We start from the raw sequence: 25,604 nt of genomic DNA on the forward strand, positions 1-25,604 counted from the left end.
ACACCGGCGACGGTTTCGGCTCACTATGCAGCCCTCGCTGATTTGCTCCGCTTTGGCATGGACATCCGAGTGCCACGAAGAGCACTATCCATCTTAAGGAAGGGGATCAGCTCCTCGAGAGAGCCGAGACATCAAGCAGTCCTAGCCTGGTCCTTGCATCGGGTTCTGCAGTACTTAACCTTCGATGAGGTCACTATGGAGGAAGAACACTTCTTTCAACATGCCGTCTTCCTGCTCGCCTTGGCTACGGGTTACAGGGCTTTACAACTGGCGGCAGTCACCCGCCATTCGTCTTTTTCCAGCCTGGAGGAGGACTGTTCAGCCCTAACCCTTTCTCCATCGCCAGGTTTCCTAGCCAAGAACGAACGGGCGGACGACATGATTGGCCCGCTCAGAATACCGTCCTTCCTGGAAAGGGGACATCTACATCTGCTGTGGTGGGTCTGTGCATTCAAGGACTACGTGGAAAGCACAGAAAGGGTTTCTGAGGATCATCTCTTTTACAACTCGAAGTCTCGAAAACCCCTACCCCCGAGGTTCCTGGCGCGCCTGCTTTGCCGCGTTATTGAGAGGGCCGACCCGGGCTGTGCCCCACACGCCCATAACAAGGCCCATAAGGGGCCTCGCGACATCGCTGGCGTTCCTCCGCACCCACTCGGTGGCACGGGTGCAGGACTTGGGGGGCTGGGCATCAGCAGCTTCCTTCAGGACGCGGTATCTCTACCACTCGGTCATTCTGATTTCGTGTGTCGCCATGGGAATGGCTCCACCCCTCTTGTCTCAGGCAAGAAGAGGAGGGTGGACACAGAGCAACGGACAACCGAGGGGTAGGGGAAGACCCAGGAACCGTTGAGCAAGGTTTTGTATATAGTGTATTTACATGTATTGTAATGGTAATTATTGTACTTTTGTAAACACTGTACATAACACTAGGATGAAATACAAATGCAAATGTTCCTAGGTAGTTTTCCTTTCCACCTTATCAGTACATAGGAATTTATTGCAATAAGAGGATATAAGAACGTGGTGTTTCTTCTCTCCTCTCTTTTTGAATGATGAAATGACAAATTTTCCCATGGAAAGAGCACATAAAATTGTAACTTGAGTCTTCGACTACTTTTCCTCCCACCTTTTCTCGTCTCATGCATAGCATCACTGTACAGGTTTCTTTCAGCCAATATTTTTTCTTTGTCGCGGCTCTTGCCGCTTAAATTGTTTTTATTGGCTTAAGAAACCTGCACAAGTTTATGGTCCCTCCCTCCTCCCAGAGGTGAACCCTTAGATGTTGCTGGTTTTCTCATTGAAGTGGACGTCACGAATGAGTGAGCCCCCAAGTGGGGTGAAAGGGGGTAAGGGTAGGTTGTCTACGCATGCGCGTGCCTGCACAGAGCCGGGAATTTTAATTTCTGATGAATCATGCGGAACATTTCCAACCACACTCTCCTTTTCGGGTGCGGCCACATGGTCAAGAGTATGATGGGATGGTTACTGCCATAGCATCACTGTACAGGTTCCTTAAGCCGATAATAACAATTTAAGCCGCGACAAAGAAAAATTTTCTCACTCCCTATTCTGTCCACCTCTCTCTGGAACTTCCTCCCTGCTTCTATATTTCCACCTTGCTACGACTTGAACTCTTTCAAGAGGGAGATTTCAAGATATTTATCCAGTAATTAATTTTTGACTACCGCTTTCGGTGTACTTCAGTGGGCCTTTTTTATTATTACAGTTTTGTTACCCTTGGCAGGTGCCCCTCCTACATAATATATATATATATATATATATATATATATATATATATATATATATATATATATATATATGTATATATATATACACATAATGATTCAGAAGTAAACATCACTGCATTTGAAAACCGACAGCAAACAACACACATGTGCTGTCGTCTCCCTACTTGATGAAGCAGTTTTCTTACCTATATTTCGAGCGAAAGCGACACCTGACATATTTTTCATTGTACTGCTGATTAGCTAGAGAAGCCTTTGTCGTAATTATTTTAGTCTTGTCCTCTTTTTCTCACCTTCCACACCCGCCTCACATACACCTACCCTTCCCCCATATTTATCTTACCCCTCTCCCCTATAGCTACTTCACCCACCTTTCTCTCTTTCTCTCTCTCTCTCTCTCTCTCTCTCTCTCTCTCTCTCTCTCTCTCTCTCTCTCTCTCTCTCTCTCTCTCTCTCTGTCTCTGTCTCTCTCTCCGATAACTGAGAAGATTGCATAGGAATAAAAAGAGTAAAAATCCTAATGTCTATAATTCCTTTGTTACAATTCTAATGGCAGGACGGTGTAATTAATTCGTAGATCTAAGGGAATATTCTGCCACCATCATCCTTCCTGTCGTGCTCCATGCAACGTGTGTGTGTGTGTGTGTGTGTGTGTGTCTGTTATATTATATGCATATACTCTCCTGAATGTGTATGTAAAAGATAGATAGAGAGAGAGAGAGAGAGAGAGAGAGAGAGAGAGAGAGAGAGAGAGAGAGAGAGAGAGAGAGAGAGAGAACTTATACATCGATGACCTCCTGCGGCAAATACCGACTCTGCTTGCATACGCCGACGACTACAGTCTCTCCCGCTCCTACTGCCGCTCCGACAGTCAGCGAGCCGTCAGAGAGCTGAACAGGCAGTGGAAGTGGGGAGAGGCGTGGCAAGTCAGCTTCGCTCCAGAAAAGACTCAGGGCATGGTCATCTTCTAGTGATCTAGGTGGAAGCCGCCAGGAATAGAGAAGAGAAAACCGACAGGTAACCGTCAGCAGTTGCAAGTCCTTTAATCTCTTAGCTCGCCAGAGATAGAGAAGAGAAAACCGACAGGTAACCGTCAGTAGTTGCAAGTCCTTTAATCTCTTAACTCTTTTTGTTCACCAGCTATGGTTGTATTCATAGCCACTTGTTAGACTGGTTGAACTCTTTCTACTTTTATTTAACAAAAACATGAAAATATATACAAGAAATACTGAACATAAAAAATGATTTACATAAAGATATGGACAAAGAGAGTGAATGTGTGTGTGTATGTCTGTGTGAAGAAAGGAGTAATATGATGTATAGAAAAGACGTGTAACGTATGTGTCGAAAAGCGTGCACAGAATGTGTATGTATAAAAAAATGAAGAAGAAGAGATGAAAGACGAAAAATCTGTGCAGTAGAAAGAGAACGGAAGGCTGAAAACATATAACAGAAAACGAAGTGCTTGGAGCGGTGACTTGTGTTTACATTACTGGTTCTGAGAAGCGCGTAAGCTTTAGTGTACCCTGAATATTTACAGAAAATGATGAGAGAAAATGGAATATTTCTATGGCTGACTAGATTATTTCCTGCAATCTCCCCAGCTGCCTCCCCGGCTGTCTCAGTCTATCTGAGTTTTGGAGCCCAAACACTTCCCCTCCAGAAACACGTCAAGTTGCTGGGAGTGACAGTGGACTGTGGCCTGCGCTTTGACCGCCATGTTGCTGCTGTTGCTCACCAGGCCTCCCAGCGGGTCTGCATTGTGTCGGATGGTGGGAAACCTCGACTCCCGGGGCATCCTTACACTGTACAAGGCTCAGATACGGCTTTGTATGGAGTACAGTGCCTTGTCCTGGATGTCGAGTGCCCCCACCCACTTGCAGAGACTGGTTGATGTACAACGACGTGCCCTGCGCTTGGTGGGGATGTACGGACAGCAGCAGCAGCCGCAGCAGCAGCAGCAGGAGGAGCAGACCGGAATCACGTCGTTGGAGCACCGGCGGGACGTGTCGGCGCTCGTGGTCCAGCACAAGGCCCAGATTCTGGAAGTTCCTAATCTCAGCTCGCTAGGGCTCCCACCACGAGCTGTCCAGAGGGAGTCCAGGACCACCACCTCCAGTGATATGCTGGTGCAGGTGCCTCGATCTTACTCGAGGCAGCACCAGCGCTCTTAGGCTGCCTTCACACTTTAGCGTTTTTTCGACGCGCGTCGTTTTCGACGCGCGTCGAAAAAACGCATCTACCTTCACACGGGACGTCGTGCTCCACTTCAGCTTGCAGTGCAGTGACAGCAGTTGAGGAAGTAAGAAGTGTCGTTATGGAAATGAGTGAGGAAATGAGTGATGTTCTCATCACATACTCTGCGTACAGAACACTCTACAAGAGAAAGAAGAGGACAACGTGGATACACCCATTGTTAGCGGTTAAAACCAGATATTACGACAATTTATTTGCTGAACTAACAAATGATGACCTCAAATTTTTCAACTATTTTGTCTCATTTTTTTTCCTTCTCGCTCTGGTCCATGAAGTTTTCTGACAATTGCTCTCCAATTTCCGCCCATGACTTTGCCTTCTTCTGTTTGTTCTTGTAATCATCATTACACAAATCCCAGAGACAGGTCTCTCTTCTACTAAATCAATCAACATTTCAGTATTTAGTTCGTTAGCCATAATAGCCTACGTAATGCAAGGAACGTGATGCAAATCTGAAAAAAATGTATAATTAATATAAATAAATGCACATACAAGATTATTCAATTTTATACAGTTTCTACACAAAATTATAATAAAGAAAGAGTACAAAATCACAACCTGACGCTCCGTGTGTAGGGAGCGACGCTCGTCGAGAAAACGCCAAATGTGAAGGCACCCGGAGCAAATACACACCCGCCACACGCTGCGCAGTGCAAATGACGACTGAATTTAGCACAGGGTGACGCCCGACGCTGAAGCGTCGTCTCGACGCGCGTCTTTTCAACGACCAGTGTGAAGAACACCGTCTGTTAGCACAGTCAGCTAAAACTGCTCGTCATTTACGACGCGCGTCGAAAACGACGCGCGTCGAAAAAACGCTAAGTGTGAAGGCAGCCAGAACCTCCAGACTGTGGAATGTGTTTATGGCAGCCACGAGTGACACACAGACAATGATACTCCAGCAAGTGAAAGTGGCTGCCCACAGGTGGCGTAAAACACAAACTCAACACAAATCCTGTGTTAATCATCTGTGTATATAGTAGGATAAGTTTGCTTTTTGTATATATTTTCTTTATATTTAAGAATAGACTTTTTAAATAGCAGCATAAAAAACGTGTTGTTTTAAGCCTGATGTAAATTTGTTTAAATAAAGAGAGAGAGAGAGAGAGAGAGAGAGAGAGAGAGAGAGAGAGAGAGAGAGAGAGAGAGAGAGAGAGAGAGAGAAAGTTCTCTACAAAGGGCAGGCAGGGAGGAGGCATCTTGCCCTTTTATGAAAGACAGCTCTTATAAAGCTGTTTTTAGCCTGTGAAAAGTTACACTATTTATGTAATGTAAATTACGTTACGTATTTGAATATAACGTGTGATTGTATAAGAGAAAGAGAGAGAGAGAGAGAGAGAGAGAGAGAGAGAGAGAGAGAGAGAGAGAGAGAGAGAGAGAGAGAGAGAGAGAGAGGTGGAGGGTTAAGATGGAAGAGATAGGGAGAGAGGTAAAAACAAGGGAGTCGGGACAGGGAGGTGGACATGGAGTGTGGTTAAGAAAGGTGTGGGTTAATTTATGCGTCACGACTTCTGGCCAATGATATTTACCTATTGAAATCCCTTGTGTTGTAATGCTGCTTTAGATAAAAATGAGTGTAGGGAAGCTGCTTCATCAAGTAGGGAGCCGACAATACAACTAAATATTAATTGTAATAAAATGTTAATATGTATGTTGTGTGGTGAAGAATGCATGGATGTATAATGGAAAAAGAAAAAAATATGTAAGTGTGTGTTGAAGGAGCAGAGAGCGGAATATGGTGTGCGAGAAAATCAGATGTGCGAGAAAAGAGACAGCCTTGTGTACTTGTGCATGTAGGTGTGTGTAGTGAAATTGTGTGTACATGCTACAATACTCCCCCTTTAGTGATGTGGCAGGGGAAAAGGTACAGACTTCTTCCGGCACTGGGTGGCACGAGAAGTGTCCTGCTCCTCTGCAGTAGATAGGGAAATCCGTGGGAAGGTGTCTTGCTTCATTTGGGGAGGGATACGTACTCCTGTAGTAGGTAGACAGGTTTGAGGTGGTCCAGGGCGATGACGTCTCTCATCCCATTGCCCTTGATGGTGACTTCTGCCTGCGGATGACCTTGCAAGGGCTTTCGTAGGGATGTTGGAACCGTTTCCTCATTGAGTCCACCTTGACAAACACGTAAATGGAGGTTTCAAAGTCCTGCCTGACGAACGTCTCGGAGGGTGATGTGTGACGTTGCACGAGATGAAGGTGCTGCATGGACGCCTTGAGACTGGCGTCAAAGTCCCGTACACTGCAGGGCGTGGTGACAAGTTCAAGGGCTAGAAGTTTTCCATGTAGTGTGAGGGTTGTGCCGTACACCATCTCTGCAGAGGGGTGATGCAGATCTTCCTTCAGCGATGTTAGGGTGCCAAGTAGGACCTGGGGAAGCGCGAAGGACCACTCTGCTCGTTGGGCCAAGGGTGCCAAGGAACTCTTGAGTTGGCGGCGAAAGCGCTCAACTGTGCGCGGGTGGTAGCTGGCAGTCCTGTAATGTAGAATGCCAAGCAGGGTTATGAGCTTGCTCCATACGTTGGACTCGAATTGATTTCCACGGTCGGACTTGAGGCTGAGAGGGAAACCAAGTCTCGAGATCCACGTGTCGATTACGGCACGGGCGAAGGAGGTCGTGGTGATGTCAGCCAGTGGTGAAGCTTTGGGCCAACGTGTGAAGCGGTCGATGCAGGTGAGGATGTAGCGGTTCCCGTTGGAGTAAGGCAGTGGTCCGATAAGCTTGATGTGCTCGAATCGTGTAGACTGGTTTGAAGGTGGCCGAAGGGGAGTGTGTAACGCGTCACCTTGGAAGCCTGATACTTGATGCAGGTGCGCGTCCAGTGTCTGACATCCTTGTTGATGCCAGACCATACGAAGTGGAAGGTCATCTGTTATGACGCTCTGTTACCAGGATGTGAGAGGTCGTGCAGCTATCGGAAAACACTACCGTTGTTTCTGCGGCAGGTAAGCACCGGCAAGTATCGGTGAATGTGTTAGCATATTTAGGCACTTGTGTCTCTGGGAGGTGGATCCTCTTCACTGATAATGCAGAGTTTTCCAGAAGATACTGCAACTCAGCATCGCCAGTCTGGTCGGCGGCAATGGCGGCATGGTCAATGAGAGAGGTCATCACAGATGATATGTGGCGGAACAAAGCAACAACTCAGCACCATTGATGTAGCATATGTCGGTTGTGAACTGTGATATGAAGTCCGTGTGTCGCAGTTGCCATAGCGTGTAGATGATTCTGTTGTTGATGAATGTAGCAGTGAGAGACTTGTGGTTGGTGTGAATGCGTCTCACTGCCTTGTAGATGGCCAGAAGTTCACGGTCGAAGGCGCTGTACTTGCTTTCAGGGCCGTTGATCTTCTGGGAGAAGAAAGTGATCGGTCTCTAGCCTTCATTAGTTTAATGCTGCATGACTCCACCGGTCCCAATAGTGGAAGCGTCTGTGGCGATGGAGGTGTCTGCGTCTGGGGCGAGGAAAATGAGTGCGGAGACTTCGCTGAGGACCTGTTTGGCAGCAAGGAAACCTGAATACAGACGATGGTGACGTTTTATTACTGATTTAGGTTATGTCCCCGCAACATCGCGGTCATATGGCGCCACTACAAAAATTTGAAAACAACAAATATTGCAGATTAAAATACGGTCAAAGCTTGATTTTTGTATGCCCTAGTTTTCGTACGATTTGGTTTTCTACGACTTTTTTCGTCGATATTTTGTCCCAGCTTTCGTACATCCACTCGGTTTTTGTAGCAAACTCGTCCGCTTGTCAGCGTGACTTGGCCACTCATTTCCTGGAATCGAGCGCTCACACAAATCACCCCATGCGTTCGTGATTCAGTCAGTTTTTGTTTCTCGTTGAGCGAGCATCACCCCACGCGTTCATCCGAAACATTTCGTAATAATTCATTGTTTTTTTGTGTTTGTTTATTAAGTGCGACTGCTAAATAAATCACCATGGGTCCAAAGAAAGTTCTGAGTGCCAGCCCTTTCATAAATAAGGCGATAAACACGATAGAATTAAAATAAAAAAAAAATAAAAAAACTCAGAGTGGCGTACGCCTGGCTGATCTCTCCAGGATGTATGAGAAGTCCGCATCAACAATCCGTTACATACGCCAACAAAGCTCTTCAATAAGGGTAAAAATGATGTTAAATGTTCATTTATCCATCTCATTAATCATCTATTTTTCATTGTTTTATGTATGTAATAGTAAAGTTATTCTCAACAAAATGCATTTTTTTGTTAATGTTTCTGGGCGTCTGAAACGAATTAATTGGATTTAATTTATTTCTTGCGGTAAATATTGCTTCAATTTTCGTACGTTTGGTTTTCGTCAGAGTTTTTCGAACGGATTAATCACGAAAACCAAGGTTCCGCTTCATCGATATCAAAAACTAAACAACAAGAATGATAAAAATGTTAAAAGATCACTAAAAAATAAACATCAGAAAGAAAATGGAATGAACCATCAAAATCTTAATTACTAAAAATAACAGCGTTTGTTATTTTAATGTATTAATACATTTAACTTAATCTAGAGTGAGGAGGTACCGATCCCACTGACCCAGACCAATGTGTCTGGCGTTGTTCGTTCTGCACCCAAGACACTGACCCCATTGACCTAGATATCTGCCATTGCTCGTCACTTGTCCAAGTCACCGACCCCACTGATCGAGATACCTGGCGTTGTTCTTTGTGTGCCCCAGACATTGACCCCACTGACCCAGACAGCAAGACCCAGCGTTATTCGTTACGTGTCTTCTTTACTTGCCTCCAGGATCTCCCATTGCAATGATATTATTTGTAGAATATTAAAAAAAAAAAAAAATAGGTATTTCAAAGGAAAGATATAATTTCTTTAAAAGACCAGCCTTCTCCAGCATGTATCCCTCACTTGCCTTCGAGTTCACTCAGTGCAAGGATAAAGTTTCGCCCAATACTATATTACAAGTAAAATAATTAAAAGGAAAATAGTTAAATAATAATCTATAATTTGTTCAAAAGACCATCCTTCTTCACAAACAAAAGGACCTCATGTCCCGGGGAAAGAGCCCTCTCTCCAAGTATCAGCGCCATCTGAAAAGTCTCATCCTCACCACGACAACGAATAAGATATCGCTCCCGCAGCTCCACCAGACTGGGACACTCCACTAGAAAAAGAACAAAGCAGTCATCACAAAATGTTTGGTTTTCCCGGAACATGAGTGAGACGCGTGTGACACATCTGGAGACAAGCCAGACAGTGCAGTCTCTGAGAGGTGCTTCTGTACATGGACATGCGTCCTAGGACGGTCAGTAAAAGCAGTTACCTTCCTCATTTACGTGGTAGCAACTAAAGCCTCCCATTTGCTCTGCCAACGGGTAAGAACTGCCACCTGTATACTGGAGTATAAATCATAAGATGAAATGGGGCTGGAAGTAGGAACCTGAGTTGCCACCTTTTTAGCCAGCCTATCGGCCTTCTCACTCCCCAGAATCCTAACATGTGTTGGGACGCAGCAAAATCCAGTATGGTAGCCTCTACGCTGTAAAAGGTAAAGCCACTCAAGAAATTATACAAGTGGATGAAGAGAAGAAGGGATAAAATGTTGAACAGCGCAAAGAACATTACCATAGCCGATAAAAATTGTAAAATATGAGGTGGGAAAAGTTAAATGAATTCTTGGAGCTAAGATAATGGGACACAGCTCTGCCATAAAAACAGAGGTAACACCGGGGAGGCTACCGCCTCGAGAGAATAAAGGAAAGACAACACCATATCTTACTCCACCCTCGGATTTTGAGCCGTGTGTAAATACAGGAATGGAGTCTAAATATGTACAGGGACATACAGAGATGGAAGGTACATTTAATATCCCCATAGCAGATGCAATTCTGAAACCGAAAGGTTTAGGTAAGCTTGGGTGAGATGCATATAGTTGAGAACGTGAATCACGGGCGACTGCCACACAAGAAACGGATTCGGGAAGACGAGGGACTCGATACCAGCTCCTTAACAATAAGGGCTGGCAACGCAAGTCCAAAGAAAAGACACCAGCATCTACTAATTAGCTAGAAATTGGAAACGAGCGGAACCCCACTAGTTGCAAGGCAAATACCGGCATGATGCACCGAATCCAACACACGAAGCCGAGCCTCAGTAGCAGAGGAATAAACCTTACACCCATACTCCAACTTAGAGAGAGTAAGGCCCGTACAAAGAGTCATGAAGGTTTAGAGACGGTCAAAAGGAAGGATGATGAGTACTCAAAGTCAGTAGCATTTTTGGAACGAAGGTTTTCGGGAGAGACGAAGCGAAGGCAAGGTCTACCTTGTGTCTTCCGGTTAACCTTCGAGAAAAATATGTTTATTTTCCAAATTTTGCGTGGCAAGTAGTTTTGATTCAGTTAAAACAACCTGAGAAAGTATTTCCCTAATTGGAAAGTCGTACATTATAGTTGCAGCGAATATGTTTGTCTTTTTCTGCAACAATAGCACGACCCTTCAATGCACAAAGGAACCAGCCAGAAGGATGCCATCGTCGCTCACAACCCCACTTTTTTTTTACAACTTTATTTTGTTTTCACGGTTAACTAACACAAATTTGAATTTATCATTACGATATTCTATCTTTGTTGAACACGTTACATAAATATGTAAAAGGGCGAGATACATGCCTTGATGGGTCGGGAACAGCGAGTGCAAGATAGTGGATGGTAAGAGCGTCTAATATAGGGTTGGTGTTAAAAAAAAAATAAATAAATACCTAAGTGCGTTTCTTTTTATATATATATATATATATATATATATATATATATATATATATATATATATATATATATATATATATATATATATATATATATATATATATATATATATATATACATTTTACTTATCAAAATTTAGTTCTATATTATACTGATAACTAAGGTCTATATGTGTACATATATATAGCAAAATGTAAAAGTAGTCGTCTGACCCGTTCATTTCCTATAAAGCACATGTTAATACAAGCTTTGTCCAGCCGGACCAACCTATATCAGCATGACCTAAATAAGTCTGTGTTCTTCATTAAAAGTGTCAAAATCTTTCAAGATCTAACTCCCCTTGTAATTTCTGGCATCTAGCCAAAAACATCCCTAATAACATTGCTTCTTTATCTATCCTTCTTTTATTTCAACCTCATGGCAATACTGTCATCTCATCTGTTTCTAAAGTTAAACTAAAAATCGCTAAGAATAAAACTCACCTTGGATGATTCAGGGCTTGTTCCTCCGTCTCCTCCACCCTCTGACTACTTCATGCTACCTATTAAAATCCTTTGCAATGATATGTTTTATGCGCTCGCTAGCCTTAACCCTTAGAAAGCTTACGAACCTTTCCCTTTGTTCTCCGAAACTGTGTTTCTGTGCTTGCACCTTACCAAGTCAAACTCTTCCAATTCTGTCTATCAACATCTACTTTCCTGCTTGCTGGAAATTTCCCTAAATTTAACCTGTTCTTAAAAAGGTTCTAATCAGTCAAACTATTGTCCTATTGCTTTAATTTCCTGCCTCTCTAAAGTTCTGAACGCATCCTCAGCAGGAAGACTTTTAAACATCAATCATTTCACAACCTTCTATCTGATCGCCAGTATGGGTTCCATCGAGGCCGCTCTACTAGTGGTCTTGCTTTCCTTACTGTGTCGTAATCATCCGGTTTTAGGGATTTTAGTGAAACTTTTGCTCTTGGCTTAGGGCATATCAAACGCTTTTAATGGAGTCTGGCACAAAGCTCTGACTACAAAACTACCCTCCTGTGGCTTCTAGAATTTGCTCTCTAATTTCATCTTATGTTTCCTTTCTGACCGTTCTATTCCTGCTATGGCAGACGGTCAATGTTCTGGTAGACGGTTCTGCCCTGCCGCCCACTCTTTTCCCATTATTCACTAATGATATAAAACCAAACTTCTCGTCCTATCCACTCCTACGCTGATGATACCAGCCTGCATTTTTTCACGTTTTTTTTTGTAGACACTCAATACTTCAGGAAGTAGACAGTTCTCGCAGGGAAGCCTGACTTTTGAACTAAAATTACTGATTGTGACAGAGGAAACTTAGTATTGTTCAGTACCTCAAAAACTAAATTCTTCCATCTTATCAACTTGACACAACCTTCTAGACAACTATCCCATCACCTTCAATGACACTCATTTGCCCCCCCCCCTTTCTGCAATGAACATCTTCGGTCTGTCATTTACTTATAATCTAAACTGGAAACTCCACATCTCATCTCTAGCTAAAACAGATTCTATGAAGTTAGACGTTCTGACTCGTCTCCGAGAGGTTTTCTCGCCGCCTTTTTATAGGGGCCTTACCTATGAGGTATGCCTCACATGTGTCGGGCGTTGCACACATAGCGCTCTTTTAGACAGGACGGAATCAAAAGCTTTTCGTCTTAACTCTTTTTCTCTAACTGACTGTCTTCGGCCTCTCTGTCATTGCTGCAATGTTGCTATCTACTGTTATGTTTATGCCAACTGCTCCTTTGATCTTGTTAACTGCATGCCTCCCCTTCTCCCGCGGCCTCGCTGCACGAGACTTTCTTCTTTCTCTCATCTCCTTTCTGTCCACCTCTCTAATGCAAGAGTTAATCAGTATTCTCAATCACTCATCCCTTTCTCTGGTAAACTCTGGATTTCACTTCCTGCTTCTGTATTTCCTCCTTTCTATAACTTGAATTCTTTCAGGAGGGAGGTTATATATATATATATATATATATATATATATATATATATATATATATATATATATATATATATATATATATATATATATATATATATATATATATATATATATATATATATATATATATATATATATATATATATATATATATATATATATATATATATATATATATATATATATATATATTTATTTATTTATTTATTTATTTATTTATCTTTTATTTATTTTTATTTTTTTTCCTTGGCTGTTGTCCCTCATACATGAAAAAAAAAATTCAAGCTTTTTGTTTCACTCTAGATTACTTTTTTTAATTGCTTATCTAAACTGATTTACATATAAATATGAAAAATAAATAAATAAACCCCCCCCAAAAAATAAAACCAGTAAGAAAACAATGGGTTGCATTCTTTTTTTATTAAACCCTGTTTTTTTTTTTACAACCCTTGTCCAGTATGGCCGTAACAGTACTATGTACGCATTATATATGGTAGGTGGAAGCTATGTACCGTGTGTGTGTGTATGTGTGCGTGTGTGTGTGTGTGTGTGTGTGTGTGTGTGTGTGTGTGTGTGCACTGTGCATGACCCTACACGTGGGGTCACTGGGGTGGTGGGAACACTGCGGGGCTGTCCGAACCAGGACACTTGCACAATACCAGGTCATCCCCTAAATGAAAATAAGAAGATAGATAAGTAAATTATCTAATTAAATTAATCTACATGAGAAAGTAATGTTTATGTTGCCGTTCTTCACTAGTTTTCGCTCAGATCCGGATTCCATTTGTACAACATTGATACCAACACCACGCATGTCGTACCGCCACCTACTTTACCTTCCCGCCCAACTTGAGGTAAGGACTGAAGGCACGGTCTGAGGCCGTGCCTACATTGTCGAGAGGAAAGGTACGCGGCTCGATCTTCATGACTTGCTATGGGCCTAAGAGTTCGGTGCAAGAGGAGGAGCGTCCGTCTGTCAGCGCCCCAAGAGGTATGAGGCAAAGCTCTAAGGAGTGACAGCGCCTTCATACATGCTGCCTTAATATCTAGGTAATACTGCATTATGCCATCGCTTCCCAAAGGGTAATGAAAGGTAACAATGCTAACATCGTTGTTTACCTACATTCAGCTTGTTCCTAAAAAGGGTGACCGTTCTAATCCCTCAAACTACCATCCCATTGCTTTAATTTCCTGCATATCCAAAGTTTTTTTTTTTATCTATCCTCAATAATAAGATTCTTAAACATCCTCCACTTCATAACCTTCTATCTGATCCGTCAAGGCCGCTCTACTAGTGATCTTCCGGTTTTCCTTACTTAGTCTTGCTCATCCTCTTTTAGAGATTTTGGTGAAACTTTTGTTGATGCCTTGGACATATCAAAAGTTTTTGATAGAGCCTGGCACAAAGCTTTGATTCCCAAACTACCCTCCTACGGCTTCTATCCTTCTCTCTGTAACTTCATCTCAAGTTTCCTTTCTGACCGTTCTATTGCGGGTGTGATAGACGGTCACTGATCTTCTTCTAAATCTAATAACAGTGGTATTCCTCAGGGATCTGTTCTTTCACCCATTCTCTTCTCGTTATTCATCAATGACCTTCTAAGCCAAACTTCTTGTCCTATCCACTCCTACGCTGATGATACCACCCTGCACTTTTCCACATCTTTTCATAGACGTCCAATCCTCCAGGAAGTAAACGTTTCACGCAGGGAAACCACAGAACGCCTGACTTCTGATCTTTCTAAAATTTCTGATCGAAGCAGAGCAAACTTGCTATTTTTCAATGCTTCAAAAACTCAATTCTTCCATCTATCAATTTGACACAACCTTCATGGCAACTATCCCCTCTTCTTCAATGACACTCAACTGTCCACCTCTTCTACACTGAACATCCTCGGTCTGTCCTTTACTTATAATCTAAACTGGAAACTCCACATCTTATCTCTAGCTGAAACAGTTTCTATGACGTTAGGTGCTCTGAGACGTCTCCGCCAGTTTTTCTCACCTTTCCCTCCCCCCACGCGGGAAACTCTGTACAAGGGACTTATCCGTCTATGTATGAAGTATGCTTCACATGTCTGGGGGGAGTTCCATTCATACCACTCTTCCAGACAGGGTGGAATCAAAAGCTTTTCGTCTAATCAACTCCTCTCCTCTAACTGACTGTCTTCAGCTTCTCTCTCATCGCCGCAATGTTGCATCTTTAGCTATCTTCTACCGCTATTTTTATGGTAACTGCTCTTCTGATCTTGTTAACTGCATGCCTCCCCTACTCCCGCGGTCTCGCTGCACAAGACTTTCTTCTTTCTCTCATTCCTATTCTGCCCCCCTCTAATGCAAGAGTTAACCAATATTCTTAATCATTCATCCCTTTCTCTGGTAAATTCTGGAATTCTCTGCCTGCTTCTATATTTTCACTTCCTGTGACTTGAATTCCTTCAAGAGGGAGGTTTCAAGACACTTACCTTTCAATTTTTTACTACACTTTTGGACCCTATTCTGGGACTGGCATCTCAGTGTGTTTTTTTTTTCTTTTTTTTTTGTTGGGGGAGGGATTTTTGTTGCCCTTGGCCAGTGTCCCTCCTACGTAAAAAAGAAAAAAAAGATGCTGGCTTAGAGATAGATATGCCTTTTGTAGAAAGCCTTTAGTATTACTAACCTATAGAGAGTCCCTATGCTGACCTACACAGCATAGAAGTATAATGTAAAAGCTCGATTTCAGGCTAGATATTGAGGCACTGTGTTGAAGTAGTGATTGAGAAGCCCCGTGATCAGATAAATTTTAAAAAATAAAGTGTTTGAGACTATAGATAGGTAGAATGTTCTATTAAGTTAGAGATGGGAATAGGCCTTACGCTTTAGAAGAAAAGACAGAGAAACATCATTATGTGGATGCGGTAGAGGAATTTCATAAATGAATTAGTGGTGTTAAAATAAATAATTACTGATTCTTACCATCACAGGTGTCAGAAATGGAAAGATGTACTGCAGATTCTATCATTACTACTCAAAAAAAATCAGAGATTACGTGAAAGGCACTGGGGTTGCAGCCAAAACTTCTCACCAAGTTAACAGGCTGCAACAAGACTGATGTATCATGCCTACGTAAACCAAATGTGTCAAATTTATGGCATTTTCTCTTTTTGTAATTGCAGTATCTGCTTCTAAGAAAGTGTTTTTATTAATAAATGCCTTATTTCTTAAAAATTGATCATAATGCCTTTATCATAATCATAATCATATCATATCATATCATAATGCCTTTATAATACCTTTAATGAACATTTTCTTTCCTATCCACAGTGAAGATATTAAGTAAATACGAATTTCAAAGAATCTTTTTTATTTCCATTTTGTTGTAGTTTATTTTGAATAGTATAGTTATCCTAAGTAACACACATAAGTAACACACAATAGAAAATTAAATACTGGCAAGATCTGTGACCTCTCGGTAACTTTTCGTTCTCTCAATAGATAGCGCTCTAAAGCACAACAATCCAGTACTTTCTAGCATCTCTGCGATTTGTTATGTTGGATTGGAAGATTTCCTGTCTTTCTTATATATATATATATATATATATATATATATATATATATATATATATATATATATATATATATATATATATATATATATATATATATATATATATATATATATATATATATATATATATATATATATATATATATTTTTTTTTTTTTTTTTTCTTTTTTTTTTTTCTTTTCTTTTCTTTTCTTTTTTTTCTTTCTTTTTTTTTCGTAATCGCGAGCGTAAAGCATCACAAATGAAAAGCAATCGTATAAGTGAAATATAGTATAGAGTCATCATATAGCAAAGTATACACATGGCTGACTGATTCAGCATAAACAGTGCACAGTAATGCCATGATGAACAATAATATGCTTATGAAAAGATGATAATACATAGTAATAGCTGCAAAGTATATTATCATCATCATCATCATCAGTAGCTGCAGAATAAAAGAATTCATCTCCAGACTTAATGTTCAGGCGGAAGAATTACAGGCTTTGCCGAGCATGAGAAGGGACCAAGCACCACCGCCACAGAGTAAGCCCACCAGCCAACCGGAGACAACTAATCAGCGACTCCCACCGCTCCCACATAACAAGCCCACTAGTCGCGTTGTGCCAGCCAATCAGCGTCTCTTACTGGCCAGAGCGACGCCTCGACTCACGTCATAAATACCAACCTCCCCACCGACTCCCTCGGGGTCATACAAGCACTCAAACACTCACCTTTAACAGACATCATGAACATCCTAAGAAGCATTCTGGCTACAACCCATACCATCAGACAAGGAAGACAAGTCCAGATAAACTGGGTTCCAAGCCACGCCAACATCGATGGCAATGAAGCAGCTGACCAAGCAGCCAGTGATGCACTTAGGCTTCCTACCATCATGGAACGTACTCCAGTCAGCATTTCCCAGATAAAGAAACATCTCAAGCAGAAAACAAGAAAACTCCTCAATCACAACTTACAAAATCAGCGCTGAGAAAGGTTCAAAAAATGCAAGCTGGTACACGCAGACGACCAAAAAGAAAACCCAGTTCCCCGGACACCTAAGCACGATAGAGTGGAACAGTGTGTACAGATTAAGGCTAGGATACCGCTGCCTTTCAAAGATTAAAAACAATTTTCCGGATGTGTGCTGCCATTGGGAGCTTGAGAGCGACACACACCATTAAGACACTACATCACAGAATGTGAGGCAATTGCTCCCTTCTCAGATAGAAACCATGGGTCTGGAGAAAGCATCATTGCAAAACACCTCACACAATGACTTGGACACATTGATACAACAATATACTTCACCCAGATAGACAAGAGTTCTTTCTCACACTGGAGTGCAAGCCAGACTCTACACCAGTGTAGCTGCAGAACCACACGAGCTATGGCCCAAAACAAAGTGCCCGCGTCACCTTCAGTACAAGTGGTGACAATCTGCACACACACACACACACACACACACACACACACACACACACACACAGCGTGTCCAGTTATTCCACAGCTATATATATATATATATATATATATATATATATATATATATATATATATATATATATATATATATATATATATATATATATATATATATATATATATATATATATATATATATATATATATATATATATATATATATATATATATATATATATATATATATATATATATATATATATATATATATATATATATATATATATATATATATATATATATATATATATATATATATATATATATATATATATATATATATATTAGTCTGAAGTGTACTGAAATAATGTATTAGTTACAAGGTGAAAATATACAAGTACAATTGTATTTAAATGCATATTTATGTATTTTCCATATATATTACACCCCATCTATGTTCTTACAGATGCGAGCGTGTGGTGGGAATCATAGGGGCGGGGGCTGCGGGCCTGTGTGCAGCCCGACACGTGCAGGGTATGCAGGGATGGAGGGCAGTGGTGTGGGAGCAATCTTTGGACCTTGGCGGCACATGGAGGCTGTCTCAGAATGTTGGCGTGGACCAGAGAGGTTTTCCAGTCCATTCCAGTCTGTACAACAGTCTGAGGTAATATCAGTGAGTAAAAGTTTTACCTTCCATAGTTGTGGACATTGGCTGTATTAGTGATTATAAAAAAAAATAAAAAAAAGCGTTTTCATTATTTCTGTTCTATTCAGAACAGACGTGCCGGCAGTGCTCATGGCTTTCCCAGATTACAAGTTTCCGGACGGGGAATCCTTCATGCATCACACCACCGTCCTCAAGTATCTGGAGGACTACGCCCGCCACTTCAGTCTCCTTCGCTTTATCAAGGTAATGTGTGTGTGCGTGTTTGTACATCTATCTCTCTATCTATCTGTCTGTCTGTCCGTCTGTCTATCTATCTTTGTTTGTCTATCTGTCTGTCTGTCTGTCTACTTTTTTCTAATAAAAAACAAGAAAACCCTGACTTTTCCACACCTAGTTTGGACATCGTGTGGAGGAAGTGTCACCGGCGGGCGAGCAGGATGGACAGGTGGCCTGGAGGGTCACAGTCAAGGACCTCTCCAAAGGCTTCACTCACGTCACCACCTGCCGGGCTCTGCTCATTTGTAACGGGTGAGTCCTGTCTGATCTGCAGCGTCTGTATCTTGAAAGGACCACACTGGATTAATGTACAACAATTGTTCCCAAACTACCTTACGTAACGTACCCTTTTCTGCATGTAACAGCCTCACCTTCATTCTCCCTTCCTCACTTTATTGTGCTTATATGAAACTATGTATTTTTTGCGGTGTTTATCTTTTTTTTTTTTTTTGTAGGAAAACAAAGTGTTTTCTTGAATTTGAACAAATTAAAAAAATTATACATGCACAAAACATCTTAATGAGTATTTGCTTCTTGGAATAATTTCATTATGTACTTGCGTACTTTAAAACAATTATTTTTGGCTAAGCGACTACCCTCTCTCCCAGTGTATCCTCGTCACGCCCCCACATTATGAGAACCATTAATATAAAGGCAGAATGTAGGGACTGGCTGCACTTCGCTGATTCCTGATTTCCTTTAATGGCTAAATCCTTTCTAATAATGACTTGAATTTTCTTTTCTTTTTTTCATGACCCGTTGGTATGAATAATGACTTGCGGATAAATGTAAGGTTTCCTCTAGTCATTTTTCAGAGCCAAATATCCCTGAGATCGAAGGCATCGAGAAGTACCGCGGGCAGAGGCTTCACAGCCACGACTACCGAGAGCCCTCTGCCTTTCTCGCCAGGCGGGTGGTGGTGCTCGGGGCCGGTGCCTCAGGCCTGGACATCGCCCTTGAAATAGCCCAAGTAGCAGACAAGGCAAGACTTTCACCAGGAGAATTATTAATCTTCAATTTTTCTGGGTTTTGTAGTGTGTCCCTCATTGTTAGATATCATACGTAGCTTTCGAAAAGCTTATTTCAGTAGAGTTTTCCTGTTTTCGTGTGTGTGTGTGTGTGTGTGTGTGTGTGTGTGTGTGTGTGTGTAAGCCCAAGTCCATTCTAATATGGCCAGTCATACAATGCCACAGACTTTAGCGGACCATGACTAATGTAATTTTTTTCCGTCTTTTCTTTGAAGGTTTTCCTCTCGCACAAGTTTCCTCTCTTGATCCCGTCTGAGTTTCCCAACACGCTGCATCAGGTGCGGGCTGTTGTCACGGCTGATGAGACAGGGTTTGTGTTGGCTGATGGAACGTATGTTGAAGCAGAAGCCATTTTGTATTGTACAGGTAATGAATGAGGGTGTGGTACAGCTACCAGAATGAGTTTTAAAGCGCAGAGAAGGTGCAACCACTTGCCTATCCACACCTTCCATTGTTACGTTACTATTTTTCACAAAGTGAAATAGTTTGAAATAGTTTGAAATGAAAGCAGAGATAACAATGATCTCTTTCAGGATACAAATACAAATTTCCCTTCCTGACTGATGAATGTGGCGTTGAGGTGAAGGACAACCGTGTGCACAACGTGCACAAGCACATCATCAACATCAGATATCCCACAATGGGCTTCATTGGCCTCCCATCGCGAGCTATCACCTTCCCTCTCGTCAATTACCAGGTGAGCTCACCTGTCTCTGGCGCCTACTTGCTGAGCGAGATAAAGACGGCAAATATATCAGAGAAAATAATTGAATAATTGTAGGTATATCGGAGTAAAGACAAACAGGAAGAAGGTAATAGGTTCTTTTTTAAATTTCATCACAGCACAAAACGAGGCACTACTCCAGAACACACACACACGCACGCACGCGCGCACGCACGCACGCACGCACGCACGCACGCACGCACGCACACACACACACACACACACACACACACACACACACACACACACACACACACACACACACACACACACACACATAATTTACGATTTCTTTCAGGTGCAGTATTTCCTTGCCACTCTGAGAGGTGAGGTCACGCTACCCTCACTTGAAGAAATGACGGCCATCGCTCACAAGAATGATCAGGAACGGAGGGAGCAAGGGCTGCTAGATAAACACTATCACACTCTTGAAATGACCCAGTTTGAGTATCTCAGGGATCTGGCGAGGGAAGCTGGCCTGGAGCAACCGCCGGCCTTCTTGCCTCAGTTACTAATGATAGTGTTGTTTCGTATTTTTTTTTCATTCCCTGTCTTTAAGAGCTACAGCTACGAGGTCTCTGGGGATGGCGCCATAATAGAGAGTTTGAGGGGGCAGCGCGTGGCGACGTACTGGGATCTAACTAGGCTAATCTTGACACAGGTTGTCCGCTGCCTATGGAGAGACTTTCCTAGGGTTGTGAGTTTCTTTGGCTCCCATCTCATGATTAAATTGAGAGCAATTCTTAGGATACCGAGGTAGACAGACCTATTCATTGAAACAACAACAACAACAAATGTCCCCAGGTAGTACTGCTCTTTTGGTATCGATCGTAAGTGTCTTGATACCCCCATCAACTTCTTCTTCACTAACTTCTGCAACATTCGCAGTCTTAGATCTAATTTTCAATCTGTAGAACACCACCTCTCTTCTACTAAACTTCATCTTTTCATCACTGAAGCACAGGCGTCTGAAGCAATTGAGGGTAGCCCCTTTTCTGTTCCCTCCTACTATTTCTATCCTCATTTTCAATCTAAAGCTGGATGTTGCGTCTCTGTGCACAATGGCTTAATCTGCTCATGCTCTTGAATCTTCCGAGTTTTCCACCATCGGTATACGACTACAGAGTCACTCCCAAACTAAATTTTTCTGTGCTGTATACCTCCCACCTAACTCCTCTGACCATAAGAAATTCTTTGACAACTTAACTTCCAAAGTGAGCATATTTTGACTCTCTTCCCTTTTTGTGGATATCTCCATTCTTGGAGACTTCAATGTTTACCACCAGCTTTGGCTTTCCTCTTTCTTCACTGATCATCCTAGTGAACTAGCATTTAATTTTGCTATCATCTACGCCCTAGAGCAAAAGGTACAACACCCTACTCGTTCGTATTCCTGATTGTCTTGGAGATACGGCCAACATTCTTGATCTTTTCCTAACTTCTAATCCTTCCGCTTCTGCTGTTACCCTATCTTCTCTCTTGGGCTCCTTCGATCACAGTCTCATATCTGTATCTTGTCCTATCGCTCAAGTCTCTCTTCAGGATCTCTCAAAGCGAAGGTGCCTCTGGTGTTTTACCTCTGCTAACCGGGAGACCTGATGATGTATTATGCTGATTTCCCTTGCAGTGACCATTGTTTTCGTGTCAGAGACCCGTCTCTGTGTGCTGAGCTCATAACAGAGGTCTCTGGTAGTCTCTAGCACGGAGGCGTACATTCCTCACTCTTTATCTCAACCTAAACCTTCCAAACTTCGTTTAACTCAGCCTATTTTCGTGATGTACATGATAGAGAGGTGGCCCACAAAGGGTATTTGAGTCTTCCATCACCTGAATCTCATGTGCTTTATATTTCTGTCTGGAATCATGCAAAGTCTGTTCTCAAACTAGCCAAAAAAACTCCTTTATTAATAGAAAGCATAATCTTTCCAGATCTAACTCCCCTCGTGACTTTTGGCAACTAGCCAAAAACAACTCCAATAACTTTGCTTCTTTATCTTTCTTTATTTCAACATGATGCTTCACTGCCGTCTCATCAAACATTTGCTAAAAATTCTACCTTGGATAATTTAAGGCTTGTTCCTCCCTTTCCTCCCCCCTCTGACTACTTCATGCTACCTATTAAGATCCTTCGCAGTGGTGTTTTTCATGCCCTCGCTGGCCTAAACCCTCGGAAGGCTTATTGTTCTCCGAAACTGCGCCTCCGTGCTTACACCTTATCCATTCAAACTCTTTTAACTATGTCTATTGACATCTGTTTACCTTTCCCTCTTGATGGAAATTTGCCAACATTCAGCCTGTTCCTTAAAATGGTTACCGTTCTAATCCCTCAAACTATCGTCCTGTTGGTTTAATTTCCTGACTATCTAAAGGTTTTGAATCTATCCTCAACAGGAAGATTCTTAAAACATCTATCACTTCGCAACCTTCTATCTGATCGCCAGTACGGGTTCCGTCAAAGCCGCTCTACTGGTGAGTTTTGGTCATCCTCTTTTAAAGATAATGGTGAAGCTTTTGTTGTTGCCTTAGACATATCAAAAGCTTTTTATAGTCTGGCACAAAGCTTTGATTTTCAAACTACCCTTCTACGGTTTATATGCTTATCTCTGTAACTTCATCTCAAGTGTCTTATCTGCCCGTTCTATTGCCGCTGTGGTAGACGTTCACTGTTCTTCTCCTTAATCTGTTAACAGTGATTTTCCTCAAGGTTGTGTCCTGTCCCCCACTCTCTTCCTATTATTCATCAATTGTCTTCTAAACCAAACTTCTTGTCCTATCCACTTGTACGCTGATGATACCATCCTGCACTTTTCCACGTCTTTCCGGAGACGTCCAACCCTTCAGAAAGCAAACAGATCACGTAAAGAAGCCATGGAATGTCTGACTTCGGATCTCTCTATAATTTCTGATTGGAAGAAAGCAAAAACTCAACTCCTCCATCTATCAATTCGACACAAAATTCCACAACACTATCCTCTCTTCTTCAATGACACTCAACTGTCCCCCTCTTCTACGTAAAGAAGCCATGGAATGTCTGACTTCGGATCTCTCTATGATTTCTGATTGGAAGAAAGCAAAAACTCAACTCCTCCATCTATCAATTCGACACAAAATTCCACAACACTATCCTCTCTTTTTCAATGACACTCAACTGTCCCTCTTCTTCTTCTGAACATCGTCGGGCTGTTCTTTATTTATAATTTAAACTGGAAACTTCACATCTCGTCTGTATCTAAAACAGCTCCTATGAAGTTAGTCATTCTGAGTCATCTCCGCCAGTTTTTCTCACCCCCCTGCTCGCTGCTAACTCTGTATGGAGTATGCTTCACATATATTCCACATATATTCCACTCATACTGGTCTTTTAGACAGGGTGGAATCTAAAGCTTTTCGTCTTATCAACTCCTCTTTTCTAAGTGACTGTTTTCAGTCTTTTTCTCATCGCCACAGTGTTGCATCTCTTGCTATCTTCTACCACTATTTTCATGCCAACTGCTCTTCTGATCTTGCTAACTGCATGCCTTCCCTCTTCCGCAGCCTCACTGCACAAGACTTCTTTCTTTCACCCCTATTCTGTCCACCTCTCTAATGCAAAAGTTAACCAGTATTCTCAATCATTCATCCCTTTTCTGGCAAACTTTGGAACTCCCTGCCTACTTTTGTATTTTCAACTTCCTATGACTTAAACCTTTTCAAGATGGAGGTTTCAAGAAACTTATCCTGTATTTCTGACTAACACTTTAGACTATGTTCAGGGACCGGCACCTCAGTGGGTTTTTTTATTTATCTTATTTATTTTATTTTTCTATATATTTCTTTGTATTGCAGTTTTGTTGCCCTTGGCCGGTGCCCCTCCTGCATAAAAACTGCTACTACTACTACTACTACTACTATTACTACTACTGGTATTATCATTATTTTAATTTATTATACTTAAAACAAGTTTCCGTAATCAATGCAATCAGTGACGAAGTATAAGAATATCGCAAGTATTCATTATTATATTATACAAGCAAGAACATAGTCAGTTCAGCCGTCGAGAAAGAGATGCCTGAGCAGAATTAGAAGCAGGAATAACAATTAGCTGTTTTCAACTAAAATACGAAATGTATAAAAAAAAAAAAAAAGTAGAGCTCAAAGGCGCATGCTAAGAGTCCCCACTTAACGTAACATCAGGTTGTCAATTGTGGTCGAGGGCCGAGTAACCTTTTCTCCTCAATTCGACTGTGCTTGTATATTTTCAATCTAAAGTCTTCTGATATAATGACAGTCTCGTAACAAAACCTAATCATTGATAGATTCTTATCAGATCAGAGGACTTAAGACTGAGGAAAAATATCAAACACAGTGAAAGTGAACGTGGTGTGATTATCGAGCATGACTGCACCAATGCACCTGACATGGTATCTGTGTGCACACCTATTTTATGGACACGTAAAGGGTCCGCCACACAGTCAGTCACATGATGGCTTTTGTTATGCTATTATGTGTTCCTAATGTGGCTGCATATCATTGTCTTGATGGATGACACAGTTTTCTCATCTACAACTAGGTAAAGGGTGAAATAAATGTTAAGGTTATTAAATGGATACTGCATGGATATTCGAATGCCTCATAATAATGTGAAAACCAATTTATATGCTTTAAATTGTTCACAAAAGAAACAAGCGCCATTTATTGTAGGGTTTGGCACCTCAGTGGGCCTTTTTATTTTTCTAATTATTGTGTTGCCCTTCACCAGTGTCTCTCTTACATAAAGAAAAAGAAAGATCAGCATTTTTACATACGATGGTTCCTTGTCATCATCAGCAGCAGCACACGCTGAGGCAAAAAATTTGTCATGTCATCAAGTATATCTTCTTTTATGAAAAAAAGTGTGAGTTGCTATTGTATGTGAAATTCAAGATTTTTAATGTTGTTTTTATGTGAACACTTTATTGACGTGAATCTTTGGTGAATGGGAACCTAAAACAAATCGAAAAGCTTTATAATTGGAGCATTAAACAATTAATTGTTGTTTGGATGTCTACTTGTACTGCGTACTTGTTTGTTATGCTAAGCTGGGTTACCACCACTCAAGTCCCTATATATATATATATATATATATATATATATATATATATATATATATATATATATATATATATATATATATATATATATATATATATATATATATATATAGCATAACACACAAGTTATGCTAAGCTGGGTTACCACCACTCAAGTCCCTATATATATATATATATATATA

The 25,604-nt window shown here is 41.4% G+C and overlaps 1 protein-coding gene across 2 annotated transcripts in view; it reads left to right on the forward strand.

The window, feature by feature from the left end:
* The window catches only part of LOC135090070 (dimethylaniline monooxygenase [N-oxide-forming] 2-like), a 39,751-nt gene extending 14,633 nt beyond the window's left edge, over positions 1–25,118 (forward strand). Inside the window, exons 2-8 of one of the 2 annotated variants that reach the window (XM_063986351.1) lie at positions 18,125–18,322; positions 18,433–18,568; positions 18,720–18,853; positions 19,406–19,583; positions 19,845–19,995; positions 20,163–20,326; positions 20,652–25,118. In XM_063986351.1, the coding sequence (XP_063842421.1) occupies positions 18,125–18,322; positions 18,433–18,568; positions 18,720–18,853; positions 19,406–19,583; positions 19,845–19,995; positions 20,163–20,326; positions 20,652–21,113 (1,423 nt within the window). In that variant the 3' untranslated portion in view covers positions 21,114–25,118. Of the gene's footprint in view, positions 1–18,124; positions 18,323–18,432; positions 18,569–18,719; positions 18,854–19,405; positions 19,584–19,844; positions 19,996–20,162; positions 20,327–20,651 lie in introns of those variants that run through there. The other variant, XM_063986352.1, reaches the window with a different exon arrangement.
* Positions 25,119–25,604: the final 486 nt, after the last annotated feature.

Source organism: Scylla paramamosain, chromosome 34 (assembly GCF_035594125.1).
Source record: "Scylla paramamosain isolate STU-SP2022 chromosome 34, ASM3559412v1, whole genome shotgun sequence".
NCBI classification, from domain to species: Eukaryota; Metazoa; Arthropoda; class Malacostraca; order Decapoda; family Portunidae; genus Scylla; species Scylla paramamosain.